General features: G+C 42.4%; 4 protein-coding genes across 4 annotated transcripts in view; 2 read left to right on the top strand and 2 right to left on the bottom strand.

Annotated features, from left to right (window-relative positions):
• The window catches only part of LOC122320566, a 37,139-nt gene extending 20,983 nt beyond the window's left edge, over window positions 1-16,156 (bottom strand). Inside the window, exon 1 of the mRNA XM_043208753.1 lies at window positions 15,694-16,156. The gene's annotated coding sequence lies outside the window, so the exon portion shown is untranslated. The remainder of the gene's footprint in view (window positions 1-15,693) is intronic.
• On the top strand, window positions 3,847-4,671 carry LOC108093384. The gene is made up of 2 exons (XM_017193401.1): window positions 3,847-3,944; window positions 3,998-4,671. The coding sequence occupies exons 1-2, from the start codon at window positions 3,851-3,853 to the stop codon at window positions 4,669-4,671; spliced, it is 768 nt and encodes a 255-aa protein (XP_017048890.1). The 5' UTR covers window positions 3,847-3,850.
• On the bottom strand, window positions 12,588-13,335 carry LOC108093385 (arylalkylamine N-acetyltransferase-like 2). The gene is given in 2 exon segments (XM_017193403.2): window positions 12,588-12,741; window positions 12,744-13,335. Coding segments are annotated over 2 exon segments (648 nt in total). The 5' UTR covers window positions 13,324-13,335; the 3' UTR covers window positions 12,588-12,673.
• On the top strand, window positions 15,852-18,016 carry LOC108093386. The gene is made up of 2 exons (XM_017193404.2): window positions 15,852-16,166; window positions 17,909-18,016. Exons 1-2 carry the CDS (start codon window positions 15,852-15,854, stop codon window positions 17,924-17,926), a joined length of 333 nt encoding a protein of 110 aa, XP_017048893.1. The 3' UTR covers window positions 17,927-18,016.
• The last annotated feature ends 3,856 nt before the right edge of the window (window positions 18,017-21,872 follow it).

Raw genomic sequence — 21,872 nt, 5'->3', positions numbered from 1 at the left:
TGCCATAGAAAAGTCAAATTAGTAAGAAAATCGACATACGAGTATGTGTTCTTAGTATGTTTAATTTGAGGTGCACTATACAGTACATTTTATAGCCGACATTGTAAGTACATCCATACATTTTAAGGTTAAGCAGCAAATACAGTATCCTTTTAAAATCAGAGAAAAAAGGATAACTTTATAGGAAGGTAAGTGAAGTCATGGGGTAAATCCCGATAAGCTTGTAAAGCGTGCAGATTTTACATTTGGCCAACATAAAACATGAAATTTAAGTAAATGGCAAACAAAAACAAACACGCATTGCAACATCCGGAATCAAACAAAGCAATAACAAAAGTTTAATTAAATATTTAATATTGTTATTTACAAATTCTTGTTCACTTACTACTTTTTATTTAAACATTTAAACATGAATTTGGCCAGTGGTTGCCGAGTTACTAACAATGCCAACTATACTTTACACTAAATAACACGATTTGTTTTTTCCTGGTAGCGTCATATAATAAACATATTAAGTCAACATAAGTTCCAATTGATGTTAAATAATTTTGAAGTTTTAAACTTTCAAATGACAGTTCTTTCCGGTCCCTGGTTGAAACTGTGGAATTCCTTATTCATTTGAATCTAAGGCCATTGCAGCATACACACATCTGAAAGTTGGCCAAGCCACATCAACTTTAATTAAGCACAAAACGCAGCAGAGAGTTCCTTGTCTTCTAATCTGGACACTCTAGTCACCTCATTGCATTGCCACACCTGTCGAATTAAGCTGGGGGTCCCCCAGCTCAGTTCTGTTTGTCAATTTGCGAAAAAATGCCAGAGAAGGTAAAATTTAGGACAGACATCCTGATACGAATTCACTCTTTCTATGACAGGTGCAGGTGCTGCATATTTTTATGATATTGCGTCGAGGGTTTTATTTCAACCCAGCTAAGGCGTCTCTAAAATTGCTGTTATGACTAGCATAAAATAAATGGAACTAAAGTAAATGGGACATTTGATATCAGGTTCTGTCAAGTAATTCGTTTTTAGGTATTATATTGAGTATAATGTGTTCCACTTAACCCAATCAGTTCCCTAACGTGATTGTTTTGATTAAGCGTTAAACAACAACTGACTTTATTCTTTTATGTTTGTATATGAGTATCTTTAAAAGTGCTGAAAGCCCTGACTACTTAAAACTGTGTATAGCTTAACTAATCTAAAGCCTCAAGATACACGAACAAAAGTTACTGCTGAATGGTTTTGCTCTTGGGAGTGTCTGAATCGGAATAGGATAAAACCAGCTTGACATTATTTTTTAATTTTTTGCCATAAAAACCTACCCTTTGTTCGTTTGATCTTTATTAGCTAGTGGTCTACTAATAAAAAGCCGAGTGAAACCAGTTGGAGCGCAGTGGGCAAAACCAAGAGCATTTCCTTTCCATCTGCCTGTGGTCAATAATAAGAGGCAGCTTTTCAAAGAGTTTTCCATAGGGGCTCGGAAAAAAGATTGCTTTCTGCCCTCCCCTTTTTTTCTACTGTTCTGTTCTATGCTCTGACCTAATAGAATTTAAATCTGTTAAATCCCGGTACATGACAGTTTTCTGTGTTCGGCTTTCGGTGCTCTGTTTTAGGTCCTTGGATGGAGCTGCTCCCCTCCTGCGAAGCTGAGGTCCTACCCTCTTATTTATTTGTACTTTCGGCCGCCTCTTGAACCGCCTTGGCAGTAATGTGGAAAGCTTTCGAACTGTTTGCGGTTTGAGGTGATTTTGATTGAGTGCGATTTGTACTTTGTGCAGCCTACGTGTTTTGCTTTTTAAATAATATTTACCTCGTGTGATTCCCAGGACTTATTGTTGTCTTTGGTCTTTGGCTACGTAGATTGAAATGGCTCACTTTTGCGAGGGTCGTAACGGATATTTGTCTGATAGTATTTGCTCTGTCTGTGTACAAGGCCTCTTAAATTTATGTCGGGATCAGGAAGTGGAATTTGAACGGGGAATCAATGGAATCAGTGACGGAAAGCCGCGACCTTTTGAGGAAATGTCACAGCTATTACAATAAATAAATATTTTCAAAACAAAAAGTTCTAAAGGATTTTACCATAGTCCTAAAAAGGTCATCATTATTACGCCCTTTTTATACCCTTGCAGAGCAAAAGGGTATTATAATTTCAGTCAGATGTTTGCAACGCAGTGAAGGAGACACCTCAGACCCCATAAAGTATATATATTCTTGATCAGCATCACGAGTAGAATCAGAATACGTCTGTACGTCTGTCCGTCTGTCCGTCTGTCCGTCTGTCCGTCTGGCCGTCTGTCCGTCTGTCCGTCTGTCCGTCTGTCTGTTTCTCTTCAAACTAGTCTCTCAGTTTTAAAGCTATCTTGCTGAAACTTTCCCAAAAGGTGTGTAGTTATTGCACGCAGTATATAAGTCGGAACGGGCCGGATCGGCCGACTATATCGGATAGCTCCCATACGAGGGAATGAAATGAAAAATTCTCCCGCCGTTGTTTTTCATCAGATCGACTTGAATTCTTCAAGATGGCGTTTTCCAACTGTTATTGAATTTCAGATTAAATTTGATCAAAATCGGATAACTCAATCATATAGCTGCCATAGGAGAGATCGAAAAATATATATAGAATTAATGGAAATAAATTGATAGCAACGCGGTTTTTTATCCCACGAGCATGATTTTTTGAGTATCAAGTTTTTTAACTAGCCTTGATTTATAAAAAAAATTTCATAAAAATCGGACAACTATATCATATAGCTGCCATAAGAAAGATCGAAAAATCTATATAGAATTAACGGAAATAACATGATAACATTGTTATTTCTTATCAGAAAATCATGATTTTTGGAATATAGAGTTTTCTAACGACTCTTGAATAGCAAATAAAATTTTCGAAATATTTGATGACTGCAAGGGTATATAAGCTTCGGCTTGCCGAAGCTAGCTTCCTTTCTTGTTTTTAACTTTGCATTGATAGATTAAATACCTTTTGCATAACCTCAATTTGATATTTACTCGTATTAACCTGATACATTAAGGCACATTTTAATACATTCCTCCCTAAGATAATATAACCCAGCCAAAAAATCTTGATTTTATAATTCAAAAAAATTAAAATCATATTTTTTTTTTCTCGAGACCCAAATTCTAAATTTAGTTGAAAAGGAAAACTTTGACGTTAACGTATCGTATATTTGTTTTGCACCCGATGGAGTCTTTTTGGTTTCAACATCCATTTTTGTACAATAAAAGTCTTTTTGGTTGACTTATGGGTGTAGGCACTTGTGGCACACTTCAACCGAAGATTAATTAAAGATAGGTTTCTTCTTTTTGCCTACAACAATTGACTTAAGTTCAGTGCACTGGCTAGGCGGTTTAGAATTCGAGGTTAATGTCCTATAACCCAGTTCGCAAATGATTGGCTCGAAATGATCGGCTCGACTGTTGGCTTGTGCGGCACAGATCATGAATCAGAATCTGAATCGCCTTCGATTAAACTAAACCACATAGGCGCCCGGAGCGGCTGTAGGCTCCCTTATCTCGAAGTAATCTGCAGATGACTACTCGATGCCTATTTATTGCTGAGTAAAGCATCAAAGGGAAAGAAAGCTGGACTTGCCAAGACGAGGGTCAACTTTACGAGGGTAATAAACAGAGGGCAGAAGTGCGCTGCGAATTAAGTTGATTTACGAGCCGATAGGCACTAATTGCGAGTACGCATAGTTGGCCAGAACAAAAGCTGTGTGTCGCGGTGGAATTCGCAGAAGTGCCAGGTGGGCATTCGGTATAAAAGCCACAAGGGCTTCAGTAGCCGAGCACAGTCACCTGCAAATCCCAGAACCGATATACCATGAGAGTCCTCGGAGTAGCGATCTTTTTGGCGGCCCTCTGCGCCCTCAGTGCTGCCGAGCAGAGCTCGAGTGGCAAGAACAAGAAGGAGAGTGGTAAGTGCCCCCGGTCACCTCCAAAGGACTCTAACCGGCACCTCCCCCCGCAGGCTTCTCCAAGATCGTGCCCCGTCTGCTGTGGAACCTGAAGCGCGGCGACAACCAGGAGAGCCACCGCAACAGCCAGCAGCCCATCATCATAGTGCAGCAGCCGAGCTCCAACCCTGACCGCGACGCGGACCGACACCACCACCACCACAACCCGTACAACCCCTACTACCCCTACTACCCACCGCCCCCACCGCCCAGCCGCCCGCCCCCGCCGTTCCCCGGAATGGAGTACATGAACAGCGCCGGCGGGGGACCCACCTACCTGATCATCAACCCCAACAACATGCAGGGCATCTACCTGCCCAGCTCGAACAGCTCCAACTCGACCAGCTCCCGGCGCAGCGCCTTCGTGCCCTCGATCACCGACCTGCTGCAGGGACTCAGCCTGGAGGACCTGGCCGAGGGCAGCCTCTTCGACTCTGACGACTCCGAGGTGGTCAGTGCCGCGGAGGATCCGGCCGAGGAGGTGCCCGTGGCCGTGGCCGAGGGGTCCGACGAGCGCGAGGAGGACGTGATCAGCGAGGAGGAGGCCGAGGCCCTGGAGCGGCAGACCCGGCGGGGCCTCAGCCCCAAGCACCTGGTCTCGATCCTCATGCAGGACAAGCGGCGGCGGCGCATCCAGGAGGTGCTGGCCGGCATCTACCTGAGGAACTACAACCTGGACAGAAAGTAGACGAACCTGTGCGCCGTGCGGTGTGCGCCGAATAAACGGAGGCATCCTTGCCTTTCCTTGCGATCGAACCCCAAGTTGCTTCCCCCCGGAGCTCTGCGTTTTGTCTTCATTACGGGGCGCACTTTATCATGGCTCCCGGGGGAAATCTGAGCTGAGTTGCTGCTCCCCAGAAGCTCCTCCTCAGCCGGGCCACTCCGCATTGTTACGACTTTCCCAGTTCCCAGTTCCCAGTTTCCCGCTCCGAGTTGCCGTGGCACTAAAATAATCTGCAACTGCAGTTGAAATATTTATTTGCAATTCCCCAACCCGGCGTGAGCTTAGATCTGCCAAAAAGGAACGCCAGGTGGCCGGGACGTAAAAGTTGGGCGTGATGCAGCTGCAGTTATTGTTTCGGCCGGGAAACTTTTTCAATGGGCAAAGTCGGGCCTGTTTGCCGGAGTTTGGAGTGGAGAAGAGAGAGTGTCCGTCCGATATTCGCTCAGACTACGTGGTAACTAATGCAGTGAAATGGCAAGTAATCAGGCGAAATTATTTCTCGATTCTGTCCGGAGGGCCAACATCTCGAGCCGTAATGCTGTTTTCGTTCAATTAGTAAGCCCAGCTGGGCTTAAAGCCTTTTGAGTTCGGTCTTGGAGGCCGGGACCCACAGTTCCCCTCGACTGCCAGCTCGCAATGCACGATTTTTAAGCAAGAAACTCTGTTGACCTTAAACCTGTCCTACGGGCCCTTAAATTTAAATCCCAGGCATTTCGGCTGCTCTGCTGAGCTATGCATAAACCCGAGCCCAGGAATTCCTTTGCCCGCTTCCATTGTTGCCTGGCTGCCGCCGTGAAGTAAGACGAGGAAGGGCGAAGAACAGGATGCCAGGTGTTGTACCTCCCGCCCTCTCCCGAATTCCGCCGGAGTCTGGCAACAGGGCTCCTGCATTTCGATGGCCGGATTTTTTGCGACTACCAGTGTCTGGAAGTTGGCCGTTTGTTGCATGTCCTGCGGCAGGCGAACTTGTTTGAAATTTGACGTGTGTAGTTTTCTGACCAGGCAGGCCCCTCTGCACTGGCTCCTGCAAATTTATATCCGAGCTGCTCCGGATGCAACGGCAGCTCGGAAAAATGTTCGCCTCAGTCCCTCGCTTTTTGCACCGAACTCCTGCAGAACAGCCAGGGATATTCGATTCCTTGCAAGCAGGAAAAGGGGAGAGGGAGGCCCTCGAACCGGGATTCGATCAACCCAGCAACGCAGCCACACACCTGACCATCTTTTCCAGTCCAACTGAAGGTACATTCGAGGTTATCCCTTATCAAATTTGCGACATGACGTAGAGATACTCATCTTCTGCAAGGAAGGTACAAATACCAATATTCGCACTGCAGCTCGCATGGCGGAAGTACGTCGTGCTTATTATATAATTAGATTTCTGAGCCAAAAAGAAAGAACACAACTGAGTACCAAGTATCCTGTTTTCGAGACAGCCGACTGGTGCTGTTACCGCTGCTGATTCTGCTCTGCTGGCTTCCCCGGCAAATTGATGAATCTCTCGGCACGGGGAATGAGCCAAGGGAATGCTTCGGCAGGATGGCTTTTGGGGCAGAGAGATTGGGAGGAGTCTGTGCAAACTTTAGTAAGATGAATGCTGGTTCAGGCAAACGACAGCCAGGAGTGAGTAGCTCTGGGTCTGGATTTTTGAGTCCATAATGACAGGGGAAAAAAACCAGAGTTAAACATCCTGCTTTAGTTAGTTCCGATCGCGCTGAGGAGTGTAGTAATCACCTAAGCTAAGTATTTGCTAAGGATTGCAGCAGACTTAAAGCCCACAAAGTTGTTATACTCATGAACTAATATTTAGGCAACTAGGGTTCAAGTTATATCCCCGTTTTAAAAATGTTGTATCTCTGGTTGATCGGTTTCCTCATGAAACATAAACTCATTCCAAGCAAATAGGTTGTTTATTAATATTATGTAGCATGTAGCTTGTTTCACTGGGTTATTGCTCGAAAATTATTCGAAGCGAAATAGTGTGCTCCCGCAACTTTGTCCTAAACGAATTTACTAAATCAACGCCCGATGGCTGCCACAAAAATAATAGTAACGTAACAACGCCCAACGCAACTCGACCACGCTCCCAAAACTACACTCGTCGCTGCTGACTGGGCCAAAAGGAAGTCCGAAAAGGCCATCAAGAGCAGCGGATAAGCGGAGGAGATGGCTCGGTCTCGGTTTGCAATTTCACAAATGGATTTGTTGTAATTTCTTTTGCCACAGCACCTGATGCTCACACAGTGCAAACAGAGGAGCACAAAAAGCGGCAAAGCACACAACGCAAAAAACAAAGTGGAATAGAAGGCAAAACAACGGGGCAGAATCATTCCAGCAGCCAGCAGCCAGGATGCAGGATCCTGGATTCAGGAGCCACGAGATGCGAGCGGTGGAGAACAACTTTTACACTTTACACATTTTCACATATGAAAATATTTTTTGCAAGTTTTTATCACTACCCACACCCACACCTACATCCCCCTTTCTACCTCCCACTCCCCCCCTCCGAGGCGCACAAAACATTTATGGGATTTGCGTTTGCCAGACATGTTTGCATTTTGTATATGCGATATGTTTGAAAATCCCGTTTCTGCCATTTCGTGTACAAAGCCAGGGAAAAAGGATATGGCCTCGCAGGAGGGGGACGGGGGGCTCTCCGCCTTCTTTCCTCCTTTTGCGAGGTGGGCGTGTGCTGTGCCTGCATCGGTGTTAGTGCGCAGCGGCATGTTACGGGGCGGGGGAGGAGGTGGGGGAGAGGCTGTGCGGTTGGAAAGTTTCTATATATTATGGAAACGAGAAAAATGTTTGCCCACAGAGGCGGTAGCTAATGTGTAATATGATTAGCATTTCTAAAGAGCAAGAATTCGGCCCCGAACTGAAGTGGGTTGGCCAAAAAGTCTGAAATGTTCCCTTTAGTTCGGGAACCTTAATGTCAGGTGAAGATCGTTGATGTCCAAAACTGTAACACACATAATGTGTCGTTTATGATCTGGGCGCAACCATCCGAGAATGTGATTAATGGGATTATAGTGACGAGCGCTTGCATTTTGGCATCATTTTAGGCAACCAATGTCAATTGAATACTGTCACTGCATTATTATTTCTAGTTGGAAAAATTAAAAAACGAATTTTATCTATCTATCATCTATCTTCAGAGCGTATATTTTGTTCATTAAAATTATATTTATTGGTCAAATTTATGTTTACCAACATGGTCCAGAAGGTTAAAAGTTCACCTTAGCTGTTCCAATGACTTTATTTTGGCACAAACAATAAAAATCGGATACACAGGTATTTACACATTTAAATTATCATTTCGTGTGATTCAATGTTAATGTTGTAGTACACTTTTGATTCCAAGCCCCCATTTTAATACTGATTAGGAAGGCTTCCTCGTATCAAAACTGATTTACTCTCAGTGCAGTTTTTGCCATCGACGACTTCAGCGACCGAAACAGGTTTTGTCCAGTGGGCTATCAAAAAAGGTATCTCAAATCGACTTAGTTGTCCAATCTTGTTGTGCTACGTTGGGGGTCAAAGATCCTTGCCACGCCCACGAAAAATTAGTGCCATCCCCGACCAACAGGTGGCGGCGGACCCTGTGAAGAACGCCGATGACAACGGGAAACGTGACCAAGGTCGCCCACAGACAACGACTCTCACTCCTCTCGAGAAGTTCATAAATCAGAAGGCATTAGTCACGCACACGCCCGCTGCCCGCTGTCCGGTACTCGAAATTCAACAATGCCAAGTTGCAGAACCGGAGTTTTGGCCACGTTCGGCTCACTGTACCTGTTGCGCAGGCGCCGCTAAGAGGGTTCTTCTGGCCATGGCTCTCTTCCCAGATCCCAGGCTAGCCCGCCGATAAGAAAACCTGAGCTGGAACCCCGTCACAGAGAGCGGCTAGTCCACGGTTCGGTCTTGCGAAAGGTTGGGAGGTTTCCAAGTGGACGCAAGTGTGCCGCACTGCGCAGACACATAAATCATTTTTTCGGTTATTTTATTTCCTGTCCGCAGTTTTTAAATCGATTTCAAAAACAAGTGTAGTTTGAGCGGTCTGCTCCCTGGGGATTGTTTAGCTTTTATTATGCTTGTAAATAAGGTACAATTTTTTATTTTTTTATTGTTCATTTTAATTAAACATTTAAAAATTATTGGATTGTGATGACAGTTCGATCGGAGCGACAGAGAATTTCCACCCAGACCAAAATATTTGCAGATTTGTTGCTGAAATATGGTTGATACCAAATGTCACAACATGTGCATGACAAACTGAGGAGATCATGCCGATCTCTTTATTTTTGAATAAAAATGCACAATAATCTGAATGTCTTAATAAACAGTGTTATCATCTATTATTAGTGTTATGATTTCAGAGATATCCAACTACTTTTCGCCTTCCTAACATAAAAGAAACCTTATTCGTCGGCTTCGGCATAGATAAAGCAATTAAGCCTTAAAGGTTCACAGGTTTTTGTACAATTTTATATTACAAATAACATGTACAATTTTTATAAGGAAAGCTTTAAATATGTTAAATCCATATTTAAAGAGTTAGTAAAAATAATTCAATTGTGTTGGGCTTAAAATGCCTCGTTATTGGATTTTGGAATGAATATTTTTTTTTGGGAAAGATACTTATCTTTACTTACCAGCAAGTGGTTTGACTACTTATGAAAACACAGATTAACGGATAAAACTGAAAAAGTGCTACACATTGTGTGGGCAGCCAATCCAAATCGAAGCGGCAGAATCTGCCTCTTTAAATATTTAAATATTCATGGGACCTTTCGTTCGTCGCGCACCTTTTTCTTAATTAACAAAACCCAAATTGGTTGAATTCCATTCCGGGAAAGCCAACTCAAAGAAATGTCCCCCACGGAGCTGAATATTAAAACTGTTTAATCGATTAATTACCTCCAGATAAAATCAATAGTATAATCAATGTCCGTGAAACTAATTAAACCATATTGTGTTCGACGACGGTATTTTCTGGACATTTAAACATTTGCTGCTGTGGCAGCGTTAAACGTTTTTAATTTGTTTCAAGCGAACTCACACTAAACTATTTCTGCCACGGCAAAAACTCGGTGAGTTGATTAAAACAAATGATTAAGTTTTTATGCCATTATTTCTCTAATTCGCTTACTTTTATTGTGTGGCTGCTGCTAGACAACAATGTTCAAAATTGTGATCATGAAAACAGAGAGGAGTCCATTTGATTTCGAGCTTTTTGAAATATTAATTTAGACAAAGACGCGTTATTATTGCGTGTTATTTAAATATTAGTAGATATGTACGAGTACAGACGGGCTGTAATAGCAACCAGATTTCAAGTACGATTTCAGAGGGAAAGCTTTAAAACTGATAGATAGGCAAATGTCCATATAGATCTGAAAGGTATATACTCGTACTTATGTACTTTATGGGGACTTCCTGACCCCTCTGATACCCTCTGCAAGGGTACAAATATTTATGTTCACTTTTTAATCTACTTTTAATGATCGGATGAACTATGCCATGAACAAATAAAAACAAAGGATTTCACTGCAGATTTCCCTATTGAATAATCTTGACATCAAAAGGAAAAACGATGTTGCAAAGTTGACAAAGGTGCGGCACTACTTTTTTGTTAAAACTTTTCTACTTTTATCTAAACGTCAGACAAATATCAGTTTTATGTCCACGCAGTCTTGCTGAGCTGGCTATCTTCTTTTTGTTTTAATTGCTTCAAACAAAGCTATACTAAAATGAATAGCCTAATTGCTTTTCAAAGCCCCTTCCATTGTATTTTATATAGCTGGCTCATTTGCACCTGAAACGTTCATGTATGTTGCAGTCCGCGAGCCATCGAATATTTCGGTGCGTCAGCGAGATTTAGTTAATTCAGCATTTTTATAGGCAATCAGCCGCACACACGTTCGCACAAAGAGTGTGGCACTTGCTCTAAATTAATCTTCATTAGGGCCACTTAAACAATAACAAAATCAGCGGAGGTCGGACCGTACGGGGCAGCCATATGTTGCAAGTTCTCCTCCCTGCAACAACGTAAGCTCGCCGAGAGTGCCGCAAACTTTGATTGAATTTTCATTAAATTTCCCGTTGCGGTTGGGAAGTTCGCGCCATAAATCAAAAATTCAACTAGAAAATGTCAACTTTTCACTTTTAATTAGTTTGGCAGAGTATGCAAAATTTTCAGGTCACGCTTTGCTGGCATAAATCAAAAATTCACTTGCGCAAATATTTGGAGGAACTTCAGTGCCCCAAAACTGTTGTGCTTTGCAAATATGTCGAGCTAACATAGTTCAGAGCTCCGAGCGCTGGATGTGTTCCCTCGATTTTTGGCGCACTGGTTGAATAGCACTTCCCAAAACCGTTTAGGTTTAATTAAAATTAACCCTACTAGTGGCTTTCAATCTTCACTTCTGATTGAGCAATTCGGCATCTCCCCTCTTGGATTTCGGCTTATTCAGGGAGCAGCAGCAACTGTTGCCAGTCTGGCAAAACATGCCGAACAGACGGACCAGAATGCCGCTCCTAAAAGCCTCCTGCCCTCCTTGCTGCCAAAAACCTCCACATGGCCACTGGTTTACTGTCGAACTTATCCTGCAGACATGTAAATTACTTCGGTTTTTGTCTGTTTGTGGAGTTTTCAACCGGCCAGGACTTTGTCTGGCCACCCGATGACCCCTCCATCGCAACTCTTATGTATCTCCTCTCACATCTTTGAGTTTCCCGCCTACCATATACGCTCAAAAGTATATTTAACTGTTTCCGATAAACTTTAAGTTACCCCCAAGACTTTTGCTGAGAATTCTTTTCTCACCGCTACAATCTTATCAAATTATTAGTGCTGAGGTGATATAGGGTCCGAGTGGCTCAGATTGCCTGGGAAGCCGCAAACATTACGAATTGAAAAAGCTTAAAAATAGTCATTATGCGAGAAAAAGCTTCCAAGGTAACCGAGTGCGAGCAACAAATTAGTGTTTTCTGCGCTGCGACCAATCAAAACAAAAACGACAGACAAACTAACGCAGATGTTATGTAATCGCTTTTTTCGAAGCCAAAGTCAATGCCCCAAGTGGCGAGATAAGGCGGTGATGAATATCTTATTTACGCTTTTCGCTTGTGTCGCATGTGGTAAGTGCTCGCCATTGGATCGGATTACAGACACAATAAAACAACAATTAGTTTTAGTATAGAAGAATAAAAGCGGCGCAGCCGACATTCCGACAGCGTTTCTGTTGCCCTTTAATGGCAGATGAAGTGCGATGAATTAGGTTCCAAGGCAGAGAAAAGTCAATGCAGCAGGGAGCATCAGGCAAGTCAACTCTTATTTTGCGGTGGAACCCAAAAAAGCACAAGGTTTCTTAAAGTCTGACAAATTTACTGAAAGAGTATTTTAGTGGGGTAGTTGGTCAGAAAGTGGAGATAAGCTAGCCATTAAAAGAAAGGCTCTATTAGGCTCAAACTTTCCCTAGCAACATTTGTTGTAGATGTACTACCTGAAATAGAACCCATATTTTTATAGAAAAACGTACAAATGATGGGATAATAGCTTGCATATTTCGACTCGAATGGTGGTAATGATGAAGAATGCACTTTAGAGAATTCTTTAAACACACACTTACTGATCTATAACTATACAAATTTTCCTAATTCCCACAGAACTCAGCAAAAGCACCGGTCAAAATTTAACTGAGTTACTGGTTGCCATGGACAAAGTGTAAGATTGTTAACAGAACCTTTTCAAACATTTTCAGAAACTCATTAACAGAAAGCCTTTTCCTCTCCTGGTAAACTGCCAGATTTCTAAGCGCAAGTTGAACGAATTCTGCTCAGAATGGTCTGATTATTCCATTTCGAAATTAAAGGAACGTCAGTGCAGTTTCCAAATGTTTTTCACTTTTCCTTTATTGCCCTAAGCCTAGCTGTGTATCTAAATTCTTTGGAGAGCTTCCTCGGGGTCCTACAGGCGGATGCCCACGACGCTGGCCGAGGTGTGGGGACTCGCCGCCCGCAGGACCACCTCCCCCGGGGGTCCTTGAAGTCCGCGTAGTCCTGCGAGAGGACGCACTCCATCTGGAGCCCGGCCATGAGGCGCTTGGAGTGCTCGTTGGTGCAGGTGGAGGCCACCAGGGGGAAGCCCCGCTCGCGACCCAGCTCGATGAGGGCCGCCACCAGGCGGGAGCCCACCCGCTGGCGCCGCACGGAGGAGTCCACGCCGAGCATGTACAGGTAGAGGGCCCGCTCCACGCCGAAGTGCGCGAAGACGTCGGCCTGCCGCTCGATGCGCGCCAGGAACTTGTGGATCTTCTCGAGGTGGCACTGGGGCTCCTTCTGCTCGCTCTCCCGGAACTCCCGCTCCAGGTCCGCGGGCAGCAGCTCCCCGGCCAGGACCACGCCCACGATGCGCTCGCCCTCGACGGCCACCAGGGAGAGCCCCTGAGCAATTAGGCCGCGGTGCAGCTCTGTCTCCGCCGGGGTCACCGCGGCCTGCGCCGGGTCCTCCTGGGGGATCAGCATGAGCGGCTCCTGCTGGAAGAAGTGCACGGCGAGGAAGGCCTCCACCTGCTCGAAGTCCTCGGCTCGCATGCGGCGTATGGCGATCGCGGTCATTCTGAGTGGAAAGCTCGCGGAGACTGAGAGAAATTGTGCGCAACCTACTTGTTATATATCGCCACATTCGCCACATTCCGAGCTTTTCGCGAGAATGGTGACCCCACCCGCCCACAGCCCATCCACCCACTGACCCGACGCACTGTTCTTATCAGAGCTTTTTGTTTTTCGAGAGCATCCGAGATTTTCGAGCGTGAGAGTGATGCTCTCGAGCACTTTGGCGGTCCGACTGACGCCCCTGAATCGAGGCTCGTTCCCGAGGAATCACTTTCAGGTCTTGTGAACCTCGCCGCCCCACCGCAGAGTGAGTGGTTGTGCGGGGTATTCATTTCAGCCGATCCGAGGTGGTCGGGGTGGGTCCGGAGCTGGACTGGATGAGCTTGGCACGGCTAGAACGGGTAATTCAGGATAGAGTTTCGGGAGAGTCGAGAAGCAACCGCATTCAAATGCAAAAGCACTGCGATTATTCAAAGGTTACCCAAAAGTGTGAAAGCGGGGGCTACCTTGCTCCAAGCTTGCTACCAACGAGCGACAAAATAGAACGCTTGTTAACAATTCGTGGCCGAAAGCGGACTCTGGGTAGCAGGTATATTGGGGTCGGAAGGGGCCGGTTCCACTTTTGAATGACAAATAATTCGCTGACGATAAGTGGTCGGTGAACCTCGAATTGAACAGGTTTAAGGCAGCGCATTGTTTGCGTTTCGCGTGCCTCCCTGCGACACATGCCAGTTGTTTGGTTCCCACACCTCTCACCTTTCCCCGGATCTCACGCACTCCACACCTCTGTTTGAATTGTGAATACGAAATGCAGGTCATTAGTGCAATCTCCACTCCCTCCGCCTCCTCGGCCAGGTTGGGATTGACCTCGTCGATTGCCACACGCACCTCTGACTTGCAACCCTTTGCCGCGATCACAGTGCGAGTCCCCGCCCCGAGGCGACCTCCCCCTCCTGGTCGTCCTATCTGACCGTTTAGGGTTATCGCAGGGCCCATTTGAACTTAAAATACCTTTTATTTGTTTTCTTTACTCCGCTCTTTTCGGCTTCGTTCGAAGCCTTTATGGGAATTTAATTAGATTTAAAAGCCATAAACAAATCGTTCTGACCGCTGCCTTCGGTCGCTTTTTATATGATATTTTTGACTGAGCAATTATTTTAAATTATTGGCGTTTAATTTGTTGCGTCACTTTCAGGGCTTCTGCTCCGATGACTTCAGAGGGAAAACGAATTAAAGTTTATTGAAATCAATTTTCGCAGGGGCGTAAGGTGGGAGCAAGACCATTTGTTGCCATTTTGAGCGCTTCAAGTTTAATTTTCTATTTTTATTTTCGTGTTGATGACAACACTGGGAGGGGTGGTGGGATTTCCCGGAGTACGTGACCCGCTTAACAAATTTGTGCGTGTTCGGTCCGCCCGGCATGCGACTCCCCAACTTCGATGGCACTTACGCCACCCCGGCTTTATAGTTATTGCAGTTTTATCTGCTCGACCATTTCAAACTCACTTTTGGCCTTCACTGTCCGCTCTCCTGTTTAATTAAAAGCAACTGCACTGAAGTGCTTTGGGAGGGGTAAAGCGGCTGTGGACTACATTTGAGCCCCGCCATTCGTTCCCACGACTCCTTATCAAGGTTGTTTCAAAGTGCGTACGTATGGATTATATGAAATGTCCCTGCATTCGTCCATCTACTAACCTCTAATCAATAAGTCAGTTTGGTATAGAAGTAAAATAAATTTTAAGCCAATTGAGGCCGAACCCAATCCAACAACGATTACATAATATGATACCGAAAAGGCATATAGGCTAATTAAGGCGAATTTCGCGATAAACCAAACCAGTAGAATTGTATTTTAATTTTGATCGCAATAGTACTTTATTATACAAGCCTTGTACAAACAAGTCAGTGTAGAGTAAAAAAATCGAATTTTAATTTTAACATATATTTTGAGCTTACGCAGCTTCTTTTTTTACTCCAATCATTTTTTTTTTGTTTGCTTACAAATATTTGCAGGTATTCACATATGATTTAATCTTAAGGTTATGTTATTGTTAGCATTTTCCTACAAAATATTTTATTTTTTTTATGCGTCAATTTCTTTGAAAAAGTTTTAAATAGTTACAACTTGCGCGTAAACTTTTTATTTAATCACCCCTGACCGAAAACCATTCATCCCCCATTAAGATAAGCCAAGAACCGGAGAACGAGAAAACTAATTTTATTTTCACATAATTAAATTGACATTAGACGTCGTTAAACTTTATTTAACTGAGTTTAAGGGCAACCGCGACCAACTTTCGGGGCGGGTAATCGGTTTTTCCGGTGGGTGGTGACTGGGGGAGGGGAAGGCGGTGGGAAAGCATCTGGCCTCACCTGGACTTTCGGAATCCCCAAAAATCATGGGGATGATGCTGTTGCACGTGGGCCAACACAAGTCGGCGGCCCCAACTCGCCCGCTTCAACGGTCGCGCTAAACACTCGCGATTAACGGCAGACGATAGTCGATTAACAATACCGACAACCGATTGCTGATGACCGATAACGATAGTCCAAACGCCGCCAATTGTGTGGCACGTTTCTTCAGCAGAAGTTTCGCAACGACTACTAGGCTGCCAATTGGAGCTGCCCCAACGTGCGCCACAATGTCATCCACAAACACACTCATGGTGGCGGCACTCAAAGGGGAGTTGCGAAGAGAAAGTAGTTGGACGCAAGAGCGGAAAGCGGAGAGCGGCAGTCTCTTTTCCCGTTGGCGCAACTCAACGAAACTCTCTCGGCAGCCGAAAGAGCACAGAGAGCGGCGTGTGGACCGCATTGGGTGGCGATGCGGGTTGTTGCTGGCACAGGTGAGTCCATAATTCTGGTCATTAAATACCCACTAAGGTACACATTTTCTCCATTATAAGTATTTATTATTCCAATGTCCATATGTGCATACCAAGCTTTTAAAAGGAAAACATCTTTTTCCATACGCTGTTTTGAAAACCTCGATAACTGCCACATTAAATATTTAAAATTATTGATTTCATTTAAAGACCTGCTTCACCTTTCGCCACCCAGACCGCCCACACAAACAAAACAAACTCAACGTTACTTTGTATTAACTTGAAAAGCGGCGAAGAGATTCGCAGTTTTCTCTTCGCTCTCTGCTCTCTCTGCTACGGCGCGGCGTATAAGACGGCACGCTGGAAACGAAACGGTGGCTGCCTGTTGATAAGCATTTACATAAGGTAAATAAGGGGCTGTGGATCCCGGTGGGCGTGTTCTGCGGGGTGGAATCCATAAGAACGACTCCAAAAGTTTTCACTAATAAATACTTCTTTTAAACGAACAAGGAATATTAACGTCAGTTAAATAACATGCCTAATGCAATGTCGATAAGACAATATCTCATTAACTTTACACAATTGCTAGTACGAATGGAAAAAGCAATTTTAACTTGTACTTGGGGTAAAAATGTCTACATTACATCCGATGTGGCATTTAAACATTGTATTCAAATCGGTCCACGCCCAGCCTTCCGCCCTTACGCATTTTAGTGGCGTATCTACTTTAGTTCCGTTTTATGTCCGATACTTGTTAGCGCAAGATCCTGTATCTTATAAAATCAATTACAGTTAGTTTTCCACTGTTAATATTACTTACCAGAACTTTAGAGTACGGCAATTCTGTCCGTTGCTCTCTTTAACAACAATTGGTTTTTAGTTTTCTCACTGTTTTTGAAAAAAACAAAGAATTATATTCTGCAGTTAAGTAAGTATTAAAAAGAGTTCATATTTTGAGCGTAACCGAGCCAAAGGTATTTTCAAACCTGTATTTCATTCAAAAACACTTAATAGTTTCAATTCCTTATGAACTAAAATAACAAAGAATAGTTTCAGAAAAAATGCATTAAATAACTGTTGATAATAATAATTAATTATTGATACAAACTAAACTTATAAGAACAACACAGTAGATGAAGCCAATCTACCACGAAGAATAAGTTTAAGTGGTTGAATACTTTTCAATATATAATATATAATATATATAACCAACAGTGCAATGTGTGTAGATGCCCAATATACACAATAAATTCAGGGCAAGCCCTATCCAGCGAATGTCTGGATGGCCCCAGCAGACCTGCAGTTTAGATAACCTTTTTGGAATGCCGTAGTTAATCCCCGATGTCGCTGGCAAACATTCAATCAAACATTATCAAGGGTTTCGGCGACAGAGCTTAACGTAACTTTGAAAATTCGAAAAGTTTCTGAGACAGAGAGCAATGTGTTTACAAAAGCAAAAACTGCATATCAAATTGTTTACCTAATTCTGAAGGGGATTGAATTTTTATACCCTTGCAGAGGTTAGCAGTTGCCTCCCCAAGTATTTTTTTTGTGTGTGGGATTACAGTAAATGCCATTAAAATATGAGAAAATGAATAGAATTACTAACAAACAAATTTCTATTTTTACAATAAGTAATTTTGAATTTTTTTTAGGTACAGTATATTTAGTTGTTTTCTAGGTTTAATTTTTAAGTTGGTATTTTTTGTTTTTTTCCCCCTTAAGAAAATGTTGCCTTTAGCTTCCTTTTCTTTTCTTTTCAGATTTTGGTGACAGTTTGAAAGGGCTTAATGTCTGCAAAGTTTTGCATTTGTTGCTGCCACAGAAAAGAAAAATGTAATATGATTATTTATTTTTAAACGGTGTCAAAATGTAGATAAACTTTCATGACATTAAAAAGTTTCCTATTTAAAAGTTTCTGTTTTTGTTAACTAAGTAAGAATCAATGAACGATACTTAAAATAATATATTTGCATTGTGAACCCTTATAATTTCATATTATTTTTCGGCTTTTACGTTAATTTTACTACCTTTGCTACCAAATGATTAAGTTGGTTAAAACGGCTTTATCTTGAACGCAGTTTGCTAGAAAATAAGAGGCTACGCTTTCTGTTTGTCGAACGACAAATAAACGAAGGTATGATTTTTTTATAGCGGTTTTGGAGGGTCTTCTTTTTCAACGGTAGTGAGATGATTAGATAAACTCGACTGTTATACTACCGATTAATAAACATTACTACTTGGTTGTGGGTTCTTCGCGGTGTTGCCAGCTTAGCAAGGAAGCCACCTTTGAAAGGGTATAAAACGAACTATGAAAAAAGGTTCCCCGTTCAGGTTTGCTACTGACCTTGGGAGTCCTGTAAGGTAAAACGATTTGTAAACCTGGAAAGGATTCGAAACCAATGGCGACACCTTCGCCCTCGTCTCTAAAGTCAATGACTTGACACAAAAGTTGCGGCAATGCCACATCAAAGAAAAGGCGAAATCACGAGAAAAGTGGTAATCAGAAAAGAGCCATTCTTTTATTTTCCAATACACCGGTCGTTTGTGGGTTCCTTGGGTCTTAAGTCGGACCATCGGAGTGATGGTCCTGGCACCTATGAAGGGCAGACAGCGGTGGAAAATCAATAGGAGGCAGCTAAAAACGCAGTTGCCTGACGAGGCAAACTACTTCACACCTGAACTGTCTGACCTGTCAAAAGTGAACTCGGGGTGAGTTCGGGAGTGAGGTTTCGGAAAACAAATAGAAACTCGCTTCAGGTCTGCCATCAGGGAAAGAGGCAGTACGAGCGCTCCGAAGTAATGAAGATTTTATACAAGTCTCTGAGGGAAAGGGTTCCCGTCTGACAGCTATGACGGCCATAATAAGGCAGGTGTCATAAGCTGGTGAAAGGCGATTGAAAGGTCGGTGGAATCAATCCTCTCACAACCGAATTTGTCTACAGCCAAACATGGTATTCGATCGAAAAGGAGCGCAGAACATTTAAAATAAAGTGAAAGAACACTGACCTGGTCTATTTTTGGTTTACTTCAATTTGTTTATGTTATTCTGTGTGCTTAGTGTCTAGGTGTGGCAATAAGTTTATTCAATGTTTAATTGTTTTACATTAATACCTAATGTCAGAATGAACTGCTAACTGTCGAGCAAAATGCATCCGATCCGACAATAACTACACAATTTTAGGAAAGGTTTCATCGAAACCGAAGCAGACAGATGGACAGACGTTTCAGATGGTGTTGCTGATCAAGATTTTATATGAACTATATGGGGTCTGATAAGTCTCCTTTTCTGCGTTGCAAACTTTTGACTGGATTTATACTATCCTCTTCAGGGGTCAACCCACTTATAAATTCTTTACAAAAAAACAAAAATAAACAAATTGATAACCTCTTTAAAGAAAACACCACTTTGCTCGATGTAAAGAGCAAGGGGCGTAATTCAAACTTTTCACTTTCAGTCCCGCTTTTTTTGTTTTGTTTATTTGAGTAACGGGTACCCTATGGTCGAGACAATTGAAGATATTTTATGTAATACATATTACCAAAATTCTTGAACAGGTATTTTAGACAGCTCTGTAGTAACTTCTTTATCTCATAGCTGCTTAAGAAAAAGAGAAACAAGAGAACAAAATACATTAACATACTTAACAACATCGAAGCTATTTTCTATACATTTTCCATATCTTCGACTATAATTCATATGACAGCTATATGATATAGTTGTCCGATTTTGAAAAAATTTAATTCGTAATTCAAGACACATTAGAAAACTCTATAGTCCTAAAATGGTGCTTGTCTGATAAAAAACAACGATGTTATAATTTTATTTCCGATATTTCTATATAGATTTTGCGATCTTTCCTATGGCAGCTATATGATAACGTTGTCGGATTTTAATGACATTTTTTTCTCGATTCAAAGGTTATTAAAAAGGTTCGTATTTTAAAATTCATGCTTGCTTCTCTACTAGTTCCAAATTAAAATTAATTAAAACTTATTAAAGATGTACCATTTCTCAAGAACGCTTATGTGATATGACAACTATCTTGATGGGAAAAAATGTTCTCCAGTTTACTGGGTATGGCTACGACAATCAGAAATTTTGCAGCAAGAAAAATAAAATTGTAAATTCAGTTGTTCATCTGCATGAATATGAATAATCTTATAATCTTATTCAAAAAACTCTAAAAAAAAACTGGTATGTTGTGTTTTTAAATAAATCTTATTTCTTCCCGACAGTTTGAGAATTTTTTTCAATATTTATTGTTTATTAATATGATGATCTTTCTTAGAGTTTAAGTTATGATTCCGTCAACTTAAATACGGATGACTCTGTGCTTCGCCGGGCTTCTTTTTCAGCTCGGTTATTTTGAATCAAAATACATAGTTCAAATTTAATTGTATAAACTTGTGTCATTCTGGGCACAAATGTTTGTTCTGGTACCCATACAGTGATGTTATGAGACTGTTTCAGTGTTAAACTTTTTTCTATTTAGCGATCAACCTCTTCAACTCATATTGAAGACGATCGCTTCAGATGTTTCTTGTTCTCCTTTGTGATCATCAACTTACCTTTTGCTTAACTTAAGGGGTTATATACCTTTTTTTTTTTAAAAAACGAAAAATTTTTTTTAGCTGAATCCTAAAGTATATCCCCTAGAGAACATTTTCCCAAATTTTTGAAGAGATCCGAATAATAGTTCGATAGGAAAACAGCGTTTTGAGGCGCGGTTCGTCACTCTTTGTAACGCAACGTAAAACTTTGAATGCGATTATCTCAAAGTCGTTTTTTTCCAAAGGTGCCTTTGCTGTGACCGCGATTGCACAAGAACTATTTGATCGATCTTCTTCAATTTTTTTTTAAAACATTCGTAATGATTGTGCCGAGTTCGCCATTGAATCAGTTTTTCTGCGGCAATTTCGATTTTGCAGATAAGAAATTTTTAATAAAATTTTTAGAGCTCGAAAAATCAATTTTTTGAAAAAATTGTTACTGTATGCAGAAAAAACCAAATATTCTTGAAGTAATTCAATGACGAACTAGAAATAATACTTAACTAATAAAAATTTTTTGGTTTATTGATTTTAGTTGACCCGCTGGACTTCCATCGTGGTCACCGCAAGCCGCTATAACAAAAAAAGGGTTATGAGAGAATTGCCATAACTTCGAAAGTTATTTATATTTTTTTAAGAACAAACGTTTGTTGTGTCTATAAAAACATGTACTATCAATAAATAATAACCTCAGTATCATAAAAAAAATTGCTACACACCTGAAAAAAAATCCAAAGTTCCCTCATTTTTTTCGCTCAAAAAGGTATATAACCCCTTAAAGCAGTCTTTGAGGGGATGTCGAAATCAACGTAGTTTTCGGAATGCAGACTTTGGTTTCTCCAGTTAATGTTGATGTTTATGCCGGCGGACGAGCGGACAGTCTGTCCTTATGAGGCACGAACGACTTCCATCTTGTAGTTTATCACGAATATAATGCACCGCTCTCCTCAGCGAATAACTTATTAAACTTTTTCCTCGGCCTGCTTTTCGAGGACGCCTTCAAAGGGAGCGGCCATTCCAGGGAACCGACAACAACAACAGCAGTTGCCAACCTGTCAGCCGACAGGCATGCGGAGTTCTTGGGGCTGTCCTGGGGGTCCTGGGGATCCTGGCTTAGCCCCTCAAGCCGTCAACCGCCCCACGTCAGCCGAACCTTGTGGGCGGAGAAGGACG

Source organism: Drosophila ficusphila, unplaced genomic scaffold (genome assembly GCF_018152265.1).
Source record: "Drosophila ficusphila isolate 14025-0441.05 unplaced genomic scaffold, ASM1815226v1 contig_636, whole genome shotgun sequence".
Lineage (NCBI taxonomy): Eukaryota > Metazoa > Arthropoda > Insecta > Diptera > Drosophilidae > Drosophila > Drosophila ficusphila.
This window is presented reverse-complemented; position numbering and strand designations above follow the sequence as displayed.